This window comes from Bos grunniens, chromosome 18 (genome assembly GCF_055505025.1).
Source record: "Bos grunniens cultivar Pamir isolate PY7600 chromosome 18, Bosgru_T2T1.0, whole genome shotgun sequence".
NCBI classification, from domain to species: Eukaryota; Metazoa; Chordata; class Mammalia; order Artiodactyla; family Bovidae; genus Bos; species Bos grunniens.
The window spans coordinates 54,321,628-54,344,792 of NC_141182.1; the positions used below are offsets into that span (position 1 = coordinate 54,321,628).

Here is a 23,165-nt window from a genome sequence, read left to right on the forward strand (position 1 = left end):
CGGGACGAGTCGAGGCCTTGTGTGCCAGCAGATCGTGCGGAGGGCCGCCCTGGGAGCAGCACCTGCTCTCTCGCTCCCCCTTCTCCCCCTAGTGGTGCGCGTGTGTGCATGGCGGGGGGCCGGGGGTTCTGTCTAGCTTCCAGGAAGAGGTGCAGCCCTCTTGTGGGGGTCCCAGCCAAAGCCATGCCACTGACCTGATCTGTAAAAGTGAGCGGCCAGGTGGGGAAACCACACCCAGAACAGCCGACGGCTTACACTGGAGAGCGCGGGAATCACTCAGCTCCTCGGCTTCTCTAGGCAGTGGTAGAGGCAGAAGGGCCCGTCCACAAAGGCAGGCAGGAGCTGGGTACCCTGGTTTATGACGCACCTTCTCCGTGCTGGCCAGGCCTCAGACTTTCTCTTTCCTGTATTCCATGAGCAAGGAGGGCCTGCCCGGATGCCTTGAAGCTCGAGGCTGGTCGAGAACAAACAACTTCAGTCCACTTCCTCCCTCTGTTCAGCCAGAGAAACTGCTCTTTTATTATCAGGCATGTATCCCTCCTTCCCTCCTTTCTTTGGATAGTTACTGAATGCCTTCTCCAGGCACGAGTTCCTGTGCCGAGTCCAGGTACATAGAAGGGTAACTGAAAAACATGCCCCTTCTCCCCTCAGGGGGCTGACACTCAGCACTGTGTACATTGTATGTACACAGCTGGCCAGTGACTTTCAGGTTGTACCCAGTGCTATGTAGAGAAAGTATGCGGGTAGTGGGTGCAGTGGTTAGACCCGGGCTCTGAGCCCCTATGGGAGTAGTCGTAATAGGAGGATACAGCCCACAGGGCCACCGTGAGGGTTGCAGAGATCATGTGTATGAAATGCTAATCACTGGGCCTGGCCCAGTATGTGTGTTGCATAAATATAAGCAGTTTTATTCTCCTAACTGACTTAATCTGGGGGTCAGGGGAGGCTTCTGAGGGAACAGGGTTTAGCCAGTCAAAAAAGTGGAGGCAGAAGTGAGGAAGTCTCCAAGGCAGTTGGGGGGGATCACACTAGGAGGCCTTGAATGGCCAGCATGATTGGAGTTGGGGGGCGGGCAGCAGAGTCAGGTGTGGTGCGGGCCCCCCAGGCCACGTGTGGACAGCCTTGTATCGTATCCTGGACACAGAGTGCAGGGATTGTAGGAGGGCAGGGACCGCGATCAGATTTTCTGCCAGTGTTATAGGCTTCTAACCTAAGGAGGGCCGCTGGGCTGTGATGGGTGCCATCTTTGAACCTTTCATGACTTGGTGAGAATCAGGAACCCGAAAGAAGTTCACCTGTGCCCTCGTTGGTGCTTGCGAGGAGTCTGCCAGGGCCCTGCTGTGGCGTGGACGCTGGCACTGTTTGCATGGAGGGGGTGGTGGTGGTGGTGTGTTGTGTGTGCCTGTATGTTAGTGCAACTGTTTCTTTGCTGGTAGCTCAGTGTTCAGTCGGTGAGGACCCCCACTTCACCCTCAGCCCAGCTCTGCACTGTGGTGGCACTAGTTTGCCTCCGAGTCACACTGCCGTCCCGCATGCCACTGGGCTTGAGTGTGCTGGCAGAGCCACACTTGGAGCCTGAAGGAGGCTCACGTTCTTAGTTGGGGCTCCCAGCTGCTCCTGGCTTTGAATATCGGTGGCTGCCTTGCCGAGTCCACTCTGCTCCCCTCAATTCTAGGTCACACTCCTCTCCCCCTCCATCCTAGGCTGCCCAGAACCAGCAGTATCCACTCTGGGCTGGCCTAAGGCTGACCCCGTCACGGTGGTTTTCTGAAACACATCTATTGGGGTATAGGGACCAAGCCCCTTGGCGGGCTCGGAGCAGGGCCCAGAGGCCCTCCTTCACAGTGACTGGCAGTAAGTGCCCGGGCAGCTTACAAAGGATCAGCCAGATGCTAGAGCCATATGATGCCCCAGACCTGGTGTGATATTTTCATCTTTTCCCCTCCAGGTCTCTTCTCTCCCGTCTTCCTCAGCCTCGAGATTAATGACACGGCTGTGTGTACATACGACGGCGTTGGAAATTCATAACGCCACAGTGCCCGGTTGTGGGGCTGACACCCGGTCAGACTGTCATAACAGAGTGCTAGTGACATTCTGTCGGGGAAAAAGGAGGGGAAAAAGGAGGGGTGGCGTTGCCAGAAACAGATCTTGATTGACGAGGGAATTACCCAGGGAAGGCAGCTAACAAAGGGGCACTGGAGGGGCCAGAGTGACCTTAGTGTTCAAGGAATAGAAGAGCCAGAGAATCATTCCAGGCACATCTAAAACAGGAAGGCAGCAGGGGACCTCGTGGGGCTGCTCTACTGTGATCAATAGTAGAACTTCATCGTAGGGAGAAAGCGCGGACACTGTCCATTGGCTGCTGTCGGTCAGAGAGGAGGCAGCTCTTCTCTGGCTCTCTCTGCTTCTCCAGCTGACAGATGAGAGCACTGAGTGGGTGTGAGTGAGGAGATGAATGCGCGTGAGTAAACAAGGGAGGAACAGAAAAACCTTCTAGCACTTACAGGATAAAGCCAACATGTGATATTTAAAGAATAAGGGAATAGGGAGTTAACATGGGAGGGAGGAGCCCAGTATTTAAATGCACAGTCAGCCAAGACTGAGTGAGCCAGTGCAGAGCTGACACCCTCCACACACCCAGCTCTCTGGCCTTGGACTTGGCCTCTCTGAGCTGCTATCTGCTCTCTGTAAAATGGGGATAAAAATAATACTATTTACCTCAAAGAATTACTGGGTGGATTCACCGTGATGATTCTAGTGAAGAGCTAAAGAAAGTGCCTGGCACATAGTAAGCCCTCAGCAAAAATATTGTTTTATTATCATCATCATTATTTCAGTATGCCAGCCATTTGTATTACTTGCTCTTCATACGTGTGATCTGAGTATGCACAACATCTCAATTCAGTTCAGTTCAGTTCAGTCGCTCAGTCGTATCCAACTCTTTGCGACCCCATGAATAGCAGCACGCCAGGCCTCCCTGTCCATCACCAACTCCCAGAGTTCACCCAGACTCAAGTCCATCGAGTCTGTGATGCCATCCAGCCATCTCATCCTCTGTCATCCCTGTCTCCTCCTGCCCCCAATCCCTCCCAGCATCAGGGTCTTTTCCAGTGAGTCAACTCTTCGCAAGAGGTGGCCAAAGTACTGGCGTTTCAGCTTCAGCATCAGTCCTTCCAAAGAAATCCCAGGGCTGATCTCCTTCAGAATGGACTGGTTGGATCTCCTTGCAGTCCAAGGGACTCTCAAGAGTCTTCTCCAACACCACAGTTCAAAAGCATCAATTCTTCGGCACTCAGCTTTCTTCACAGTCCAACTTTCACATCCATACATGACCACTGGAAAAACCACAGCCTTGACTAGACGGACCTTTGTTGACAAAGTAATGTCTCTGCTTTTGAATATGCTGTCTAGGTTGGTCATAACTTTGCTTCCAAGGAATAAGCGTCTTTTAATTTCATGGCTGCAGTCACCATCTGCAGTGATTTTGGAGCCCAAAAAAATGAAATGTGACACCGTTTCCACTGGTTCCCCATCTGTTTGCCATGAAGCATAGTCATTCGTAAACAGCCCCATTTTTGATGAGGAACCCGAGGCTTAGAGAGGTCGAATGGTTTTTCCCAGTCGCCCAGCAGCTATGAGAGAGCCAGGATCAAAACGGAGATCACATGCATAGAGACTGTTACGCAGAATGAAGTAAACCAGGAAGACAAAAACAAATGTCGCATATTAATGCATATATTGAATCTAGAAAAATGGTACGGATGAACCTATTTGCACAGTAGAAACAGAGACACAGATGTAAAGAACAAATGTATGGATACCAAGGGGGAGGAGAGACTGAGATGAACTGGGAGATCGGGACTGACATGCATACAACTACTGTGTATAAAATAGATGATTAATAAAAAATACTAGACATTGAAACTTCAGCTAAAAATCTTAATTTCTCTATTAAAAAAAATTGTAACATATAGTGAAACTACGTGTAACTTTGTGCTATTAAAAAAATTCTATTTAAGTATTTAAAGGAAAAATATTTGAAGTAAAAAAGAAGCCAACGCGTGTTTTTATTATTTGTCTGCCAGCTGCGTCCTTAGAGCAGGCCATGCCTACAGACGGGTGCTGCTGTTGCAGCTTGTTAAAACGTAAAGGAAAAAAAAAGCAAGCATTATACAGTGGGCTTTAAATAAGTTATCTTATTTATTCCTTGCAGTAGTCTCCGAAGGTGAGGTTAATCTGTCATAGAGGAGCAGAAGTTAAGAGTCGGCATCCGGGATCTCCCCGATGGCGCAACTCAGGTGTCCTCCACTTGCCAGCTTGCTTTTCCACTTAGATCGTTAGGACCATAGCTCCTCCCTTAGCCCTGTGCCAAGACTTCATTACACTCAGCTGTACGGTGCAGAGAAGGCGATGGAAGCATAGTCACCCAGGGGCTCACCGCTAGTAAGTGGCTCCCAACCGAGATGCTCAGCCTCCCCGCAGCCCTTTCATCCTCCACCGTGGTGGGGGTGCTGCAGTGGGGCCTCAAAAGGAGACAGGCTGTGTAGGGGTGCTGTTGGCTTTTGACCCAGAGTGGGGGCTTCTTACTCTTGTTAGAGAGGTCAGCCCTCTTCAAGGCAGTTTGGACTTGATGCTCGAGGGGGGTTCCTTTCTCTCCCTGAGTTCTCAGCAGCCCTCTGGTCTTGAAATGTAGCCTGCCCGAGGCTCACCTCTTGGACACGTGGAAGAAAAGGAGAATGGTCTATTAGCCGCATTTCCTTAAAAGTCGACTTGTCCTCTAGTAGTTAAAGCCTGTCTGCTGTGGGATATTTTAGAGCATTGGCAACACCGATTAATTTTTTTTTTTTTTTTTTTAAGGACTAAAGTGCTGAGTTTTATATCTAAATATAGAAAGTGAAAAATAAACAACTCAAGAGTTTGTCTTGGAGGAAGTATTGATTTGTTGCTAGAAAGGAAACTCAGGAGGAACTGAGTCCTGGGGTGTGTGAGCAGGGCTGAAAGCCTGGCCCGGGGGAGTATGGTAAGACTTGAGGCCCAGAGCGCCGGTGCTGAGCAGAAGTACTTGGGATCCAGGAACGAAGAGTTGTTTGCCCATTTCAGAAAATGGGACACATACCAGAGCAGAAGGTGGAGTCTCCCCGCCGTCTCCAAGCTCTTGCAAGTCCCTTGTCCGCTTTCCTGGTGCCTCTAGCGTGCCACAGGCACCTCAGCCGCTGGGATGGGGAGGTCAGGAGTGAAAGAGGCCAGTTTTTAGCCCGTGGGGAACGCCTCATGGGTGGGTCCTCTGGAAGGTTGTGTAGCATCACCGACTCCGACATGAGTTTGTGTAGGATCCAGGAGTTGGTGATGGACAGGGAAGCCTGGTGTGCAGCAGTCCACGGGGTCACAAAGAGTTGGACACGACTGAGCGACTGAACTGAACTAGCCTTTTGTCAGTGAAATACTTTTGAGGAGGACCACGGCTTGCAGCTCTGTAAAGGAGCTCATCTGCCAGATTGGGTGCTCAGTAAATATTGAAAGAAAAAAATAAGGCCTCTTTGCTTTTTTTTCCTTTACTTTTTTAATACTCTTTTGAAAAATCACACGTGGCCATGGTTTAAATAATGTGTAAAAACCTTGCTTACGAATAAAAGGCGCTAATTTTAATACTTTTTGGAAATGCTTCATTCCTAAAGTCTCTGGTATTTATTTTTCCTTGTGTATCCCCCCCCCAAATATTCTTGAATCATAGATTTTTTTTAAGAGTCGGGGGTACTTGGAGACCTGTCCCATCTTCTAGAGCGACAGGGGTCCTTAGAGCACGATTCCCTGACCAGCAGCAGCAGCATCACCTGGGAACATGTCAGCAGTGCAGATTCTTGGGTCCTGCCCCCAACCAACAGAATCTGAAACCCCAGAGGTGCAGCAGCCTTGTAATCTAGATTATAACGAGCCCTGATTCTGCTGCACGCTCAAGTTTGAAAGTGCGTGATTTAAAACACCGCAGTAAAAGAACTCAGGCTCCAGAAGCAGGTGGGCTTCAGATTGCAATTCACTAGCTCTCTAACCTTGCGAGTATGACTTTACCTCTTAGCCTCTGTATTGCCATCTGTAAAATGAGATTAGTAATAGTCTCTCTGAAGGGGATGTTGTGAGAACCCATGTAGAAGTGCACGGTAAGGACTCGGCATTATGTGCCTCACATATAGTAAGCACTGAGTAAATGGTTGGTCATTATTGACTGTCTTCTTAGACCAGGTATTAATCTTTCTAAAAAAAAAGCAGCATCCCAAACAGATGGCTGTCCAATGAGGGAGTTCAAAAGCTCTGGCCCTTCATAATGAATGGCAGCTGTAGCTAAGATTATGTGTTGAGAGACGGTTTGCCTTCCTGTCATTCCCATTCTAGTCGTAGCTCTCTTCTCTAGAGTGATTAGAACAAGACTGTTCTTCATAGAAATTGTTAGATTTTTGAAGACAGCAACCTCTGTGGTTCTGAACTTTCTCTTGTTTTATTCACACAAGATTAAAAGATTCCCTAAGAAACCAGTGGAGCTCAGTTAAAAAAGAAGAAGGAAGCAGGGCATGTTCCCGAGACACTGGGTATTTGGAGATGCCTGGTATGTAGAGATGCCTCAGAGCTTACAGCTGAAGCTTTCTGAGTTGGACCTCTGGCCGCGGACCAGACCTGTGGCGAGGAGGCACTACTCTCTGCCGGCAGGTGTGAGCCGGAGCCAGCCCCGGAGCGTCTCTGGGTGGGTCTCTGGGTCCTGGGTGCACCTGCTCAGGATCCAGCATCTCTGTAGGGGTCTGCTCCAGGCCCTAGGCCTCCTCCTGCTCTGGCCTTGGGTCCCCCGCGAGCTGCCTCACTCTACCCAGCCTCCAGGCTCTCACCCGTGTCGCTTGCCCTGTTTCACTGGCAGTTGGCCGTCTGCTCTAAGGTTTCTGTTTTTATTTTATTGATGTCTAATGAATAGCTGCGAACAATTGTTCTGGCCAAGCAAATGATACCTTTCCTCAATTATGCCATGTTGTTGTATAGGTCAGTGGCAGAATTGCTGTTTTAAAGGGGGTTTCGTAACAGAAGCACGTGTCCAGATGACAGGAGATGCTAAGGTGTTGACTAGCTGGTGCTGAGGAGCTGGCCTCGTGCTTCGGGTGCTCCCGTCTTTCTGATCACCCATCCAGTGGCCTTGCAGCGGGCCTGCACCTCAGATGGTCTCCAGTGGCTAATTTGCAGTGTTTCCAGCCCTGTGATACCAGGCAGCTGGCCGTTAGGAGACAGCGCTGAGGATTCCTGTGTGCAGGTTGCCAGAGATTGCAAGTGGACTGAGGCTATCAGGATCTTATCTCTGCCGTTCAGAGAGCCCCTCTCCACGCTGGGGCGCAGGCGCTGTGGACATGTCCGTCAGGACTTTTGAGGCTCCCGCTTTTGTACCGTTGTTTTCTTTGTATTCAAGAGGGCTGATATTCAGATAAAGGGAAAAGTATAGTGATTTCTTGTCAACCTAGAAGGTGAAGATTTGAATCTGTTGACACATACCCAGGGCTTGTCAAAATGTGGATGATTTCATGTTGAAGCATGTGACGTGGGTTACCTGAGATGTGCAATAGGTAGAAAGTTTAAGTATCTGAGAATAGTGTAGAAAAGTCCCCGAGGAAAGAGAATTACTGTAGAATTACTAACTGTGGATGCTGGGCAGGGGCCATGCTGACCTCTGACCTCTGAAGGGCATGGACCATCTCAAAAGCTGCCCAGAATACTGAGGGCCTGTGGGCTTCACGGAGATGTGGTGTTTCTCCGGGGGTGGGGGCAGAGGGGGCTGTGGTCTGGACGCCAGCCTGATGGGGGTTAAACGGGAAGCCCCTTCTGAATAGTGTGGGGGCCCTGGACTGAGACCATACTGCCACCTCTTACCAGCTGTGCAGTTTAGGGCAAGGACTTCCCCTTTCCGAACCCCACTTCCCTCATCTGTGTTCTCTCTTCATCCAGTAGCTCCCACAATAAAGGGTTGAGGATTCGATGGCATCATCATTAAATGAGTGGTAGATTCGGGGAGCGTGTAGCCCAGTGCACAGCATGGCGACCACACCAGAAATGTTAACTCCCAGAGGGAGGCGTGCAGTGATGGGGCTTCTTGGTAGCAAGTCGTTGCACCGTAGGGTGTCCTTGAGGCTGGTCCGTTAATGCCCTTGTCTCTGGGGTGAAAGGGCCCATGTGCAGTTAACAGCTTTTAGGCCAAGGAATGATGACTTTTGTTTCAATGATCTTCAGAGTTCACCTGCCACCAATCTAGGGCCCCAGAAACTGACTGACTGCTTTCATCTCGCCCAGCGGGTGCCTCTCCAGTGGCGTCAGTCACAGCGATAACTGACTTCGAGGCCTGGTCCGCTCTGCACTGCCCGCTGGCGTGCCGCCCTGGCTCTAGGATGCTTCCACAGCGCCCCGCCAGCTCGTCAGGGTCGCTCAAAGCCATGAGCTCCAGAAAGGACCCCAGGCTGGTTTGACCATTGCCCTTTAGACCACGGTCTCAGGGGTGCAGAGTGGACTTTCCTCCCTGGAGAGAGAGAGCCCGGTTGACCGACAGCCTGGAGTCCGCTGCAAGCTGCACAGCGCTTCCTGTGCGGAGGGTGGAGAGGGCCGATCTCCCTTGGAGCTGTATCTCCTCTTACATTGTTATTTAGTTGAAGTTTACTGATCCTTTTTTTTTTCTCTTACCTAACACTGTGCACCAAGTAAGTTCCAGAAGGAACAGGAAAACCCACTCTAACCATAAAAACAAATGAAGACATCATAAAGAAGCAGATTGGTCTTGAAAACCTAACATTTTTGAATTATGTACGTCAAAGAAAATTCAATACACAAAATTAGAAGACAGATAATGAAAGGGAAACAATATAAAGCTATATAACATTAACATAGTTAATTTTATTAATATTAAGTACAAAATGAGGAGAACCACTCCGTTTGAAAGTGAACAAAAACATGAATAGAAAATTCACAAAGTAAGAAAATTATGTTATAAAAGAATATTTAATGGTTAGGTTCACAATATAGTTTGTAAGTGAAAAGGGTGGGTTAAAACGTAGTATTATCTCTGTTTTATTAAAATTAAAATTCCAAGGTATATATCAAAATGTGGGCAGATGTTACCTTTGTCTGATGTGTTTCTGTATTATTTTAGTTTTTACAAAAAACAAGTATTTGTAAACTTCAAAGTGAGAAAGAAAAAGGGCAGGAGTGGGCTGAGGCACCGAGGCAAGACAAGTGCCCTCGCGCCAGGGGGGCCTCATGGACCCCTGCTTCTCCCCTCAAGCCCATCCCCCTCCTGCTCTGCTCTCCACTTGCTGCTCCTAAGGCTCCTGCCTGTTTCTCCCCAGGGCTGAGCACTGAAGGTATCTACCGGGTCAGCGGGAACAAGTCAGAGATGGAGAGTCTGCAGAGACAGTTTGATCAAGGTAAGGCCACAGCCATTCAAGGCAGACGACACTGCCATTGGAGCCCCCTGGGGTGCTCCTGCCACACAGCCCCAAAGCCAAGGGTGCTGGCTAGGTGGCTGAGGAGGAGAGAGTGTTTGGCCCCTGTCAGCAAACAGAAGCATCCACCCCGCAAACCTGCTTCAGCCAGGCTGCTCCCCTCTCCACCATCTACAGGCACTGTCGCAGCCCCCGGCATGGGCCTCATTCACTGAGACCCAGGCCTTGCTTCCCTAGGGCTGGGCCATGCAGAGGTCATGGCGGGCGCGTGACTCAAGGTTGGGTTGAGATGACAGTCCTGTGTTGGCAGGGCCTCTCAACCGTAACTGCGCTTCTCACAGAGTCCTGCAGGAGAGAAATAAAGCAAGGGGGGGCATCTTGTGATGCACTGAGCCTTGGGCCCGGGGCTCCCCAAGCTGAACGCTCTGCCTGCTAAGCTAGGTCAGATCTGAGAGGCTGAGGGCCACATGGCCACATCCGTTCCACCCTAACCCAGTTCAGTTAGGGCTGCACACACTGGGATGAGAGGTCACACCCACCAGTGTCAGACGCAAAGGAGCCAAAGAGTAAAACTTGACAGATGCCACTGGCCAAAAAGGAAGGTAAGCAGAAGATCAAAGTGGGGTCCGACTTAGCATGTGACTGGGCCTCGAGAGATCCAGCCCGGCGGCCTGTGCAAGCCTGCAGGCCCAAGCCACTGCCCAGTGCGTGGTGGGAGCAGACACCGCCCCCACCCCCAGCACCCAGCACCCAGCTCCACAGTCTCCACTAGCTGCCAGCGGGAAGGGAAACGTGTGAGTCTTGAAGGATTGGAAGCACAAGGTCAGGATGAGGGCAGACCCACACTAGGTTAGACACTTGTGTATATGCCAGGATCTGCAGCCCAGGGTATACTCCCAAGCGGAAACAGTCAAGATCTATTGGTAGATGATTTGCTACAAATCAGAAATGCAGTCAAGTATGGAAAGAAAAATTAGAGACAGGAGTTGGTGGTATCATAAGCTGGACAGGACCAGCAGGAGGAAAGTGAGTCTGGTTGCCTGACCACCACAAGGAGCAGAGTGGAGACAGCAGTCAGGGTTGCTGGTACCATTTCTGTAACCTTCCAGGAAAAGTGACATGGCCTTAGGGGGACGCCTCCTCCCGTCTCCCCAAGTGGGGATGTGGGGAAAGGCAGCAGCATGTCCAGGGCAGACGAAGGGGCTTCGGCCGCAAAATGGAGGCGCAGCTCCTCTGCTCAGAGGCTGATCTGGGCAGGTTGGGTGTCAGCGTGTCTGTGAGTCTCAGAACTTTTTTTTTTTTTTTTAGCAGTACCAGGGGTGCTACCTTCTGTCCAGTCTGTGATGCCCCGGAGTCCCTGCCCAGGCTCCAGGCCAGCCCCCGGCAGCACCCCTGCTTCTCCAGGTTTCTCTTGCTTGTTCCCACTGCCAAGTGTTCCTTGCTTTGGCACAGCCTCGATTGGCCTGGCCTCACTCTCCCAACTTCCTTTCAGATCACAACCTGGATTTGGCAGAGAAGGACTTCACGGTGAACACCGTGGCGGGGGCCATGAAGAGCTTTTTCTCAGAACTGCCAGACCCCCTGGTCCCGTACAACATGCAGATTGACCTGGTGGAGGCCCACAGTGAGTACCAGCAGCCTGCCTGGCTCGTGGGCCCTTGGCGGTGCCCCAGGCTGACTCTGTTGGGCAAATGGCGGGGGCGTGGGGTGGCGGTGCAGCAACTCGAGAACGGGTCCTGCCCTCAGGGAGCTGACGCTCTGGCTCTTGGAACTGAGACTGAAGGATATAGGAAAGAGAACTAGCAAGATGACACCCGAGGGGCTCACAAATTAGACCCCGGCCTTGTCGACCAGAGGTGCTTCGTTCTGTCAGGGAAATTGCAGACTGCCCCAAAGCGCCATGGTTGAGAGCCTGGTTTTTATGCCGGACTTGGGGCAGAGCCTCGCTCCTTTGCCTGTTCACACTGGACCTGCCTGGCCCTGAGTGTCCTAGGTTGCCATCCCTGCCTGCATGTATGAAGTGAGACTCGGAGAGGCCTGGAGGCACGGCTGAGTCACGGACCTGTTCGGTGGAAGGCTGCACTGGCCTCTCCCTCCTGACTCTGTCTCCTCCCAGCTCTCCTGAAAAGAAGTGCACACGTGGTCTGGGCCAGAGAGCCTCTGGAGGGACGGGGACAGCTGCAGTGGACGCTCGGGGCTGCAGAGGAGCGCCTCTGCTTTCAGTGGTCCTGCCCGCTCCAGGGACTCTCTCTGCCCTGGCCTGCCCCTCTCTGGGGGCCTCTCCCACTGTGGGAACCCTGCCCTTGGCCGTCCTTCCCTGGACTTCATGTGGTGCTGCAGGGGGCCTGACCTCTCAGTTTTTCACGGACTGACAATTCTAGACTTTTTTAGCCAGAGGCAGCTGCTGCTATGCAGCCGCGGGAGGGAGCTGTGTCCCTCAGACCCGAGGGCCTTAGTCTTACCCTGCTGCTGCCCAACTCCAAAGACGGAGCTCTAAGCACACACGGTCTACTCACAAAGCTGATGGGGTGGACAAAAACTGAGGGGAGGCCACAGACGTGCAGGACTTCAAGTCAGGGTCGTAGACTCTTGGCGGCTTGGGAAACACAGGTGCTGGTAGAAGCCCAGCCCTGAATGGTGGGAGGGTCCCCGTCAGACTCTGGCTGCTGCAGGGCTGAGGGCCCCAGAGTCGCTGTGCTGTGATCTGCCTTCCCCGTGATGTTTGTTTCCGCAGTCTCTTCGTAGTTTATGCACACCATTCTTAGCTGCTTGAGATGCTTCACAGCCACCATCTTACCCAGGCCCACAGGCAGAAGCCCTGGCAGAACAGTCATGGTGTCCCCTGGCCTGCTCGCCCATCTGCCCGCTCAGGACAGGGGCTGGGTCTCCCAGATGAGTTAGGGCGTGGGGACAGGTGCCAGCTTCTGCCCTGGTTTTGCCTTCCAGAGATGGAGGTCCTCCCAGCACTCACTTCTCTAGCAGGCTCCGGGCTGGCTCAGATGTGAGGCGCATGGGAGGCCTCTGTCCAGAGCCAGCTTTCTTTGCCCCTCAGCCAAGCCTCCCTGGACCGCAGGTAGGAAGAGAAGGTGTAGGCTGGCACCCAGCTTGCGGGGCGCCTGGAGGTTGCCAGCAGCGTTTGTCTTGACTTGGCGCCATCTAGAGGCTCGTGGCATCCTAGCACCCTGCAGAAAGAATTCCATTGTTTGTGCGGGAATTGCTGACATGGCATCTTTTTGTTTTTGGAGGGTCGCAGGGGGCAGGAGAGGAAGGTGTCACTGATGGGGAATCAGCTGCCTTCCTCCAGCAGCTTCCGCCGGCATCCACTCTGAGGAAGGGCGCTGCTTGCTGCTCCTGCAGCCTGGAAGAGGGTGGAGATTTTCCGCTTCCTCTTCCCATTGTGTGTTTCCTGTGCCCCACGCTAGTCAGCTGGAGCTCGGTTATCTTGAACCTGGTGGAGAGGAGCGTCTCTCACTGACATGGCACCTCACAGCCAGAGTTGAGTGAGCAGTGGGGCTGTGTGTATCAGAGCTTAACACCAACCGGGCAGTGCTAGAGTTCATGGTGAGGGACATGCGGGAACAAAGATTCTCAGCCCCTAGAGTAGCTCGGCTCAGCCTGGCTGGGTATCCATGGCAACATCAACTTGACCAGCTCTTTCCACTTCCTGCCTCAGCGCTGTCGTGTCCGTGTGCGTTCAGGGCTTGGAGATGGTTTCAGATCCTGTCATAGCAAATACCAAGGTCACTATCACATTGTTGTGTACACTCCAGGATTTCCCAGCAGTGTGAGTAGCGCTGGAATTGTGGCTACAAATACGAGACTTTTGTAATTATTCACCAGTTATCTTCCTGCCACATACAAGATGCCATGTGGGAGATTGAGAAGTGACTAGCAGCCACAGCCCGCACTGCCAGGGAGTGGCAAGCCGGGTGTGACCTTCTGTGCCAAGACATTTTTCCTGCCTCCCCAGTGCTCATTTAAGTTCTCTGCCAGACGGCGAGAAGCAAGCCAAGTTGGAAGGGCAGAAAGCGCAGAGAGGAGGGAGGAAGGAATTGGGTCATAGTGGAAGAGATGGCCGCTGAGCTTGGCTTCAGAGAGGACCAAGATTTTAGGAGGCAGCGAGAGGGGCCTTGAATTCTCCGTTCTATCTCGTCCTCACAGTTCAGCCCAGCCTTCAAGAACCAGTATCACTTATTCCTGCCCCACAGTCTCTCCTTTTTGTCTCACGACCACCCCCACACCCCTGTCCTCTGTCTTCTTGTGCTGGCAGAGACCCTCATCCTGACTCTGTCTCAGGCCAAGAGGCTCTGAGCTTAAGGATCCTTGCCCTCCGGGCCTCATTATCCCACATAACTTGTGAGTTCTGTGTGCACATTATAGTCTACGGAGACCAGTATTCTTCATCAATCGTCCAAGGGACGAGGGCTCTCTAGCGGTCCAGTGGTTAGGACTCCACGCCTTCTCTGCCAAGGGCCCGGGTATGATCCCTGCTCAGGGAAATAAGAGTCCACCAAGGGAAAAGAAAAAGAGATGGTCAAAATATACGACCCCAGAGGGTTCCGGGTGCCGGCGTGCCGTCTCACTCTTTCCAGCTGCAGACGGACAGCTGAGGGCTGGAGATGCATAAACGCCGGCCTTGCGCAGTCGCTGGGCGGGCCAGCCTGGCTGCTCATCAGGCCGGTGTTCACGCGCTGCCTCGTGGTCGTGCTGACGCCGGGGTCCTGCTTCCGCTTGTCTGTGCAGATAGCGGCTTAAGAGCCTGGGCGCTCTCACCCCAGTGTGTGCCGGGCCCTGTGTGAGGCAGGGACAGGCGGCAGCAGGCAGACACGGGTGCCCTGCCCTCATCTGATGGGTCAGAGACCACTGGACAGGTTATTGGACAGGCAGGGTCAACCTCCAGGAGAAGGGCACCCTGACGCTTCCATTCTGGGCCCAGCAGAGAGTTCGGCCCGAGTGGTTTGGTGCCGGGGGTGCCAGCTTGTGTCACAGAGGGGGACCCAAGCCAGTGGTTTGCCTTCTTGATGGTGTGGATGTGCCAGGTGGTCAGAATCCATCGGGGGTTTTCCTCGAGGACTGAGCTGAGATTCCAGCCAGGAGCCTGGCTGACAGCCAGAGGTGGCGGTGGGGTGACACAGCCAGGGCGCCAACGGTGTCTGGGATTGGGCCCCTGCCACCAGTTCGTGCGACCTTGGACCTACTGTTCTTATTTCTTGGAGCCTGGGTTTATCTGTACACCGTGAAGGGGGTGGCCCCTGGCTCTGCCCTCCTCTTCCTCCTGAGTTATTGGGGCCTGAGTTCCGCATTGCCTGGTCTCTGTCCAGACTTTGTCTTGATTCAACTGACCTCAGAACGCCTCTCCTGATGCCGTCTCAGTTGACAGACACCTAATTTCAGAACTATGATGTGTTAGCTGAGGAGGCCTGAGCCCTGCAGAGCCCCTCACCCCTCTCGAAGAGGATTGCTGAGGTTGGCGAGGGCTCCCAGCCTGGGGGCAGGCAGCTGATCAGAGCAGGGGTGCTGAACTTGGAGATGGAACTGGGTGCCCCCTCCCCCCCACCAGCCCCGTGGCCTGGCTGTCACCTCTTGAGCGGGCTTTCTCAGGCAGTGTGTCGGGCACACCAGCGCCACCTGCCCTCGGGTGGGAGCTGCCCAGAGAGCACCCGTAGAACGTTGCCCCGCCGACATTGCAGCCTCGGGCGACACGCCGCTGGCGCTGTGGAAAGACCGCCAGGTGGCGCCCCCGGCGGGCCCCCAGCACTGCTGGGCTTCGCTTGCACGCGGGAAGCAAGTCAGGACAGGCCAGAAGGCCGTCCTCGGGGGCCGTGTTCCGCGGGGCAGACACAGGGCCCGGCCCTGCGCTGGGAGGCCCCCCCGTGGCTCCCCTTGCCGTCCTCCCCACCTCCTGCCAGGGTCTCAGTGCTCCCCAGCTCTCAGAGCACCTGCCCCGAGCGGCCAGCGGGGAGAGCAAGACGGTCCGTCTCCCTCCACGCTCCCAGGGTGCGCGGCCATCTGGGTCCTGCATAGGCACCTTGCTGAGGCACTGCGCCAGGAGGCGAAGGGAGGCTGGTATGCCTGAGGGTGGTCCTTGAATTTCCATCTGATCAGGCGCTGTAATATCCACTTCCCCCACCCCTGCGAGGAAGAGAAAGAAGGGGCGGCCGTCCTGTTGCCCAGTGGATAGGAAGGAGAGGGGACATCCTGGGCAGGCAGTGACATTATCGGCCCCGTTTCCTGCTTCCAGCCGGAAGGACGGATGAGGCCGGGCTCTTACATGAAGGTGCTGCTGCTCAAGTGCTTGATTAAAACAAACACAGCTGTGTGTTTGTCGTGCAGGCACCTAGGAGTGGCCTGTGCCAAGCTCGCATATGGAAGAGGGCACAGTCGGTTTATTAAGTGAGCCTCCGCGCCATCCGCACACTTCTCATGTTCTCGGGACAGTTGTTCATCCTCCCAGCCCCGCTCCCACCCTGAGCAGTTTACTTCTTTCCTTTTTATTGAAACTTAATAGTGAAGGATTTTGGAACTCAAGGCCAGACAAAAAACGTGTGCCCTTGACGTTGAGCTTTTAAAATAAATCTTGGGTTCAGAGAAATGAAGCTGATAATGGCAGCACATAATTAGTTCCTGTGGGTTTTAGATTACCAAAACACTGTTTTTATCAAGCCACACTCAAGTCTAAACATTTGCCTGTTTCCTGCTCTCAGTGGCTGTCCTGGCTGTCTTTACAGCCCCTCTCCCACTGGCTCCCCGAGTCTCAGCCTTGCTCCCAGGTTCTGAGTGTGTGTCTGGCTGTGAGCGCTGCATTGCAGGGTGTGGTGTCGCCAAGTGAAGGAGGCGCTGTCCTGAGCCTCTTAGAGACAAGGAGACGGCCACTCAGAGTCATGTCCCCGAGTCTCACAGCTGGCTGGTGTCACAGACAGGACCCAGACGGCATGACCCTTCCTCCAGCTGCTCCCGCCACCGTTGACGTTCCATCTGTCCTTCCTAGTCTAGCTTGAGGCTCCTCATACCTGCTTGCCTAGGCAGTGACCCTCTGGGGCATGTCACTTTCTACCGGAGTCCTTCACAGGCTTCCTGAAGAGCAAATGGGTTTGGAGAGTCTGGGAAGCTCCAGGGATGTAGGCAGCCCTGTACACGGTGTATCTGTGGAAGAGGATCCGGAGCGTTCATCCACCCACAGGAGCCTGTGCCCCAAAGCAGTTAGGTGCCACTGTATTTGTTAATGAACGCCTTGTCCCCCCACCCACCTGCACCATCTCTTCACAGGGTCCTCCTGTGATCTTCACGAGCCCTGGGGTCCTAGAGATGAGCCTCAGCTCTGACAAGTGGCCGCACTCAGATCTTGACCCGGTCGGCCCCGGACCATTCTCGTCTTGCTAGCCCAGGCTGACTCTCGCCTCCAGGGCAGGCCAGGTCCACTCAGGAAGGGGGCGCCAGGACCCCGGGAAGCACGGTGGTCCCCACCCAGACTCTGCAGCCATTTGGGCAGGGTCTGATTCCTAGACCGAAAGGCTGATTGCTGCCACCTCCCTGAGCCTCAGATTCCTTATCCTGGAAGCGAGGTGATAAGAGCCCCAGCCTCCTAGGATCGTGAGGACTTGCTGAAGCACCTGGCTTGAATGAAGCGTTTCATTTGGGCTAGCTTTTCCCTGTCTCAGGACACTAGGGGACATGTAGTCCTTTTGATGAACTCTAAGAATTCCCCACCGTTGCCACCAGCTCTTCCAAAGGGCAGATGCGCGGAGGGTCCCTGACTCTAGGGAAAGGACAGAGCCCTGGTCTCGTGACTCCCCCCTTCCCGAGACTGTTGGTGCGGGTAGGCGGCGGCGCCCACCCGTCTGCTCAGGAGGCAGCAGGCGCTCTGCATCGGGATGCCCGTCTCCAGGGGCAACCAGATGAGCAAAGAATGGTGCCCTTCATGGAAGAGTCTCTGGATGGTGGGGGCCAGGAAGCTCTGGGCGTACAGTGTCCCCCTTCAGGAGCAGGGGCCTGGGGCGTGGAGGTGGGCTGGCCCTGGCCCCATGCCACTGCCAGGTGTGCCCGCCCGGGGCACGGCTTGTGGGGCGAGGATGGGGTTGGGCTGCCTTCAGAGCAGGCAGCACGGCCCTTCCCCCACTGCCCAGGACCAGCAGCTAGTCTGAGCCCCAGGCCCACCAGCCTTGGTCTTGGTTTTCTCTTTCCTCAGAAATCAATGACCGGGAGCAGAAGTTACACGCCCTTAAGGAGGTACTCAAGAAGTTTCCAAAAGAGAACCATGAAGTCTTCAAATATGTCATCTCTCACCTGAACAAGTACGTTGCAGGGCTTGCTGTTTGTCTTCCCCTCCTTGGAAACCCTCCAGTCAGGGCCAGTCGGCTGCGAGAAGAAGCTGAGCGGGGCTCTGTCCTCAGCTTGTTGGGTGCTGGCTCCTCCTCCTCAGGCTCTGTCCTGCTTCCGTCTGAGAGAGGCCTGTACGGCCCCCAGCCCACCCGAAGCTCGCTCTCCAGGATCCATGCTCCCTGACCGGTGTGACCACGTGCTGGGCCCAGACAGGTGTCCTGTGGGAAAGAATGAACGGGAGCCAGGGAAGCACGTGGCTGTGGTCCGTTCCCACCTTTACTCCCACAGAGTAGGGTTGTTTTCAGCCAGACCTGTTCCTCTCCTGACAGGGTGTTGTTACGTGAACCCTGCTGTGGGACAGACACGCTGCCTTTCCGCACAGCCAGAGCAGTGTCCCCCACTTCGGGGGCCTCAGAGGACGGGGCCAGGGGAGCTCGGGCCTCAAGTCCCAGACCTAGGGCCTCTTCGGTTCTCAGCTTGCAGGGCGGGGGTGGAGGCAGGAGAACAGCCGGGGAGGCGGAGCCCGAGAGCACAGGTGGCGGGAGCCTCGGCCAGGCCCGCGCTGGAGCTCTGACCCCCAGTCTGGTGTCGCCCGCAGAGTCAGCCACAACAACAAGGTGAACCTCATGACCAGTGAGAACCTGTCCATCTGCTTCTGGCCCACCCTGATGCGGCCGGACTTCAGCACCATGGACGCCCTCACGGCCACACGCACCTACCAGACAATCATCGAGCTCTTCATCCAGCAGTGCCCCTTCTTCTTCCACAACCGGCCAATCAGCGAGCCCCCTGGTGCCACGCCCAGCTCCCCCTCTGCCCTGGCCTCCACCGTGCCCTTCCTCACCTCCACGCCCATCACAAGTCAGCCATCGCCGCCCCAGTCGCCTCCGCCCACCCCCCAGTCCCCAATGCAGCCGCTGCTCCCCTCCCAACTTCAAGCTGAACACACGCTGTGAGCCCCCGAGGCCTCGGGCTGAAGGAGACGAGGTCTTCTCTCTTGACGGGGTGGCACTGGGCCTTGAACAGAACCAGGCCTGCGGGGCGGGGCAGGGCGGGGCGGGGAGGGTCCCCTCTCCTCTCGCCTTCTCCAGCCCGCAGCACTAGCAGCCGCCAACAGAAGGCGCAGGCTGGGCCGGCCAGTGCCCTGAGCCCAGCACTGCAGACCTGGGGTTGGCCGCAGGCCGTGGCGGGAGCCCTACCCTGTGGCATGAACCCTTTTGTGGACTGAACGAGGCAGGCAGGGGCCCTCCACACCCTCACTACTCCCTGGACCCTCCCCACCATCTGTGCACACCAGCCTCAAGGCCACCGCCCGCTGGGCAGAGCCTGGCACTGGCCGGGAGGAGAAGATCCTGAGGTCCGGCTGCCCCAGGGCAGGGCCAGCAGCCCCTCACGAGGACACGTCCCTCTGCTGCACCCAGCGCTCCCCACCCTTGGGGGGAGCGGCCTGCCCGGCAGCCTCCTTGGGAACATGTAGGCCGGCTCTGCCACCCTAAGGTACAGTCCCGTCTGGGGGCGTTGGCCCGGCAGGTCAGGACAGGGAGGGCAGCTTCGCCTGGACCAGGGAGCGTGGGCAGCGTCCGCCCCCATGCAGCCTGCCCCACTTCACGGGCTTTGGGGACCCATTCCCTTTAAAACAAAGGAACACTGGAAGAAAAATGGGAGGACGTCCCTCCCCCAATAGTTTTTAAAAAGGAAGAAAACTACAGACCTCAAGATGAAGCTCTCTCCCCACCTCTGCCAAGAGGCACACACGTGGAGGGCAACCTGTCTGACAGCAAGACCGGGGTGCCCAGGGGTGGCAGCCTGAGAGCCCGTTGGGGTCCCACTTACGTCCCGTCACCAGACCCCCCTCCCCCGCCCCAGGTGTACGGCTCGAGCCCCTTGGCAGAAAGAGCTGGGGGCCCGCCTGGCACCTGTCTGCCTTGGAGCACTGCGGTGCTGCGGGGACACTGCCCCGCCTGCACGGGGCGGGGGTGGGGTGGCGGGAGGTGCCTGCAGGCACGTGGGGGTTGGTTCCATGTGTTCGGTGTTGAAGTAGAATCATTTTCCTCCTGGGCCAATAGGGCTGTCCGTGGGAAGTGAGCCATGTCAGGGGACTCCGAGGGTGTGACGGCTGCCAGTGCGGGCAGGGCCGGCCTTCCTGCTCCCCAGCCATCAGCGCCCAGAGGAGCTGCCAGTACAGAGGCGGTCAGTCAGGACAAGGCAGCGTGCCTGCCTGTCACCATCCTCCATGGCCTCCCCCGCCCTTCCTGGCCTTTCCACTGGCCCCTGGGAGAAGCTTCCTCATCGTGCCCCCCTTTGCCCCAACCCACCCCCAAACAGCGACCCTGCTAAGGCTGCTACAGATACGGCTGCCCCCATCCCGTGGCTGGGCCATGCCTCCGCAGTGAAGAAGCCTGACTAAGGTACCCTGGGCATGGGGCGTGGGGTGGAGGCCCGCCCGCCGCACAGTCCTCCGGGGGTCTCTTTGCACTTTAAGAAGCAGCACCTGTGGTATGTTTGAGGGCGCCTGACAAAGTAAGAGATGCCTCAGAACAGTCTTGGCCACCCCTGGCCCCAGACGCTTCCCACTGGCTGTTGGAGGGCGGGCCAGGCCCTGTGCTCACCGACTCTTCCTCTGGATAAGCTGGATGTCGCACTGTCTCTAGTTCTTGTACGGCAAAATAAGGTGCTTGGAAAAACTACATGTCCCCTGCGCGTCTTACCACCTCCTTAAGGACACAAGTCAGAAAACCTAAGGTACATGAACGTCTTACGTAAATGTCGGATGCCAGACCTTCTCTTTTGGCAGATCTGTGTCTGATGCTTTCTCGCTCGGGGCTTGGCTGGAGGGGGACGTTGCTTAGTTTTGACTTGAGGTCAGCAGACTCCTGCTTCTCTAGCCCTGCAGCTGCCCCAGTGCTGAGTCCCAGGCAGGTGTCCATGTTACTCCATTGATTAACCTCAGGCTTTTCCTAGGTCATGCTCGCTTATTCCCAGGCAGCCCGTCAAGGTATTGGGTGGGGGTAGAAGGGAAGCCTTGAGAGTGGCCTGGGACCACTGTCCCGTGTGTCAGCTAAAGCAGAAGAGGCTGCTTCCCTCCCACTGCCCAGCCTACGCGGCCACCTCTGTGTGGGCACCCTGCACCACCCCGCCGCCTGCAACCTTGGCTCTGCACCAGGAACTCCACAAGCCCCAGCTGCCCTGCCTTCCCACCACCCCCCCGAGACTGCAGTTCTCTAAGTGGTAGTGACTTCTGGAAGAAGAAAGGGCACCGTAACGGTGGACACCTGTGCTTTGCACCCTTAACCCTTGTGGGAGTAGTGGAGACCAGGCTTCCGCAGCTCCACGGGGTCGCCTCCGGTCCCACAGCGCCCCCTGCTCCAGCCCGGGCGGCTGCAGGGGCCCCTCGGGCCTGCACCCGGAATCCTGCCAGGGCTTTAAGCGCAGGTGGGGACTGGTGGCTCGTTCCCCAGAGAGCCACAATTGAACAGGAAGTTCCAGGGGTTCCTCTCTGTTTCCTTTGCTAACTTCTCATTTTCTGCTTCTCAGGCTGGCTTGGGCCTGGAGGACATTTCTCGATCGTTGCGAGTTGGCATTCCCACCAGCGCAGTGCTAGTTGGGGGGGCAGGGAGTGGTTGGTATTCAGACCAAATGGGCACTCGGAAGGGGACCCATGAAGGAGAGTGGGTGTGTGCGGGGGCAGGCCGACCTTAACTGGAACTCTGCCCACCCCACCCATTTATCTAGTGTGCTAAGCTCTAGAAAGTTCTCTCACAGGTCATTCTCATGTGAGTGGCACCACAACGCTAGGAATTGAGGGAGGGGCGGATGTTAATTAGCCTTGGCCAAAATGGGAAAGCCTGTTGGTGGAGTTACGGGACTTGTTCGCTGCCTCGCAGGAAATAGTGGGGCGCCTGGAAGCTCTTCCCCATCCAGTGTTCTTTAGACCCCAAAGGTGCAGACTCGAGGCCAGAAGTAAACAGCCCTGACTGAGTGTTCGGCTGGCTCTGGAGGGCGGCTTCACGGAAGGACGTGGCCCAGGGTTGGGCCGCGGCCTGTGAGTTTGCCGTCAGTTCTTGGCTGTGTTGCATGTGGTTATCACAGTGCATTTGTTCCTGCATTCTGTGAGTTCTTCCCAACACTTGACCTTTCGAGGATGAATGCTAAAATGCTGATTCCCAGGTTTTCCTCCAGGCTGAACGCATGCTGCAGGTGAGGTTCTTCTGGTAGGCTGTATCTTGGCCAGGGTAGGCAGAGGGTGACCTCCTCGGACCAGCACGCTGGCCAGAAGGGGCTGGAGAGCACGCCTCCGCTCGTCCCTACGCCTCAGTTGCCTGTGGAGGGGGCGGCCCTGGCGGGCTGCCTGTCCCCAGGCTGGGAGGTCAAGCCAGGTCGCCGCAGCACTTGTGATGCGAGCTCCTCTCCACCCACGCCCTCCCCCGTCCCCTCCTGCAGGGAGATCCACACTGCCTGGGGGCTGTCTCAGGTGTCGGCTCTGTTCTGCTCGGCCAGTGGTTGCGTTCCCAGGAGGAGGAGGAGGCTCCAGGGACTTGGGCTGGCCGCTGGGGACAGCCACGGCACTCACCCCCAGGGCCTCCAGGTCCCGCAGACGCTGGACGCAGGTCTTGCCCTCCTGTTGCTTGGCAGGTTCAAGCCACGCGTTCATGCTTAGGTGAAAGGACGACTCGTGTGTGCTGGAAACCTAGGTCACGTCTGCTGGTGGTCCCATGGCAGAAGGCCTGGGGCGGGGAGGGGCCTACACCACGTCCTGTCATCTCCTCCCGGAGCCGTCTTTCCACCGGCTGCTGGCTGCGGACTCCTCGAGGCTCCGAGGTGACTGTCCGCGCCTCCTGCCCAAGAGCCTGCCTCGGCCAGCTCCAACAGCAGTGATGTTACCCCTCAGTGTAGTCGAGACAGGGCGTAAATTATTGTTTGCATTAAGAAGAATCATGTTCCCTGTGTACATTAAAAAAAAGTCTGAATTGTATGGGAATAAACTTGTTTGAAAATTTGGAGCAGTGCTGCCGCCAGCTCATTTTTCTGGTACTTGTGTTTCACGTTAAACAACCTTTATATGTGTTGGATTAACATATTTTGAGTTTCTTGAGGGTGGGGAGGGGGAACATTAATGGTATTGAAATGTGTTAGTAGTCTGGCTGTATGCCCAAAATTCTGTTTCGCAGCAAAAGTGGAGAACTGTATGTAAAGAAAGTATAACAATTATTTCTCTGTATTTTAGGGGCTTTAACCAGGACATCCTCTAGTTGGCGTTAGGAATGTTTGCTTAATTTCCAGACTTTTTTTTTTTAAACACATCGTGGGTTTTTTGAGGCTCCAACCTGATTAGTGCATGGTCAGCCATCAACAGAGGCTGAGCATCTCCGACTGAGGTGTTCTCCGTCTGGC

The 23,165-nt window shown here is 55.3% G+C and overlaps 1 protein-coding gene across 2 annotated transcripts in view; it reads left to right on the top strand.

Annotated features, from left to right (window-relative positions):
• ARHGAP35 (Rho GTPase activating protein 35) overlaps window positions 1-22,774 on the top strand; it is a 115,117-nt gene extending 92,343 nt beyond the window's left edge. For both annotated transcript variants that reach the window (XM_086353285.1, XM_086353286.1), the window contains exons 4-7: window positions 9,360-9,437; window positions 10,948-11,079; window positions 17,641-17,746; window positions 18,373-22,774. In XM_086353285.1, the coding sequence (XP_086209411.1) occupies window positions 9,360-9,437; window positions 10,948-11,079; window positions 17,641-17,746; window positions 18,373-18,730 (674 nt within the window). In that variant the 3' untranslated portion in view covers window positions 18,731-22,774. The remainder of the gene's footprint in view (window positions 1-9,359; window positions 9,438-10,947; window positions 11,080-17,640; window positions 17,747-18,372) is intronic.
• The last annotated feature ends 391 nt before the right edge of the window (window positions 22,775-23,165 follow it).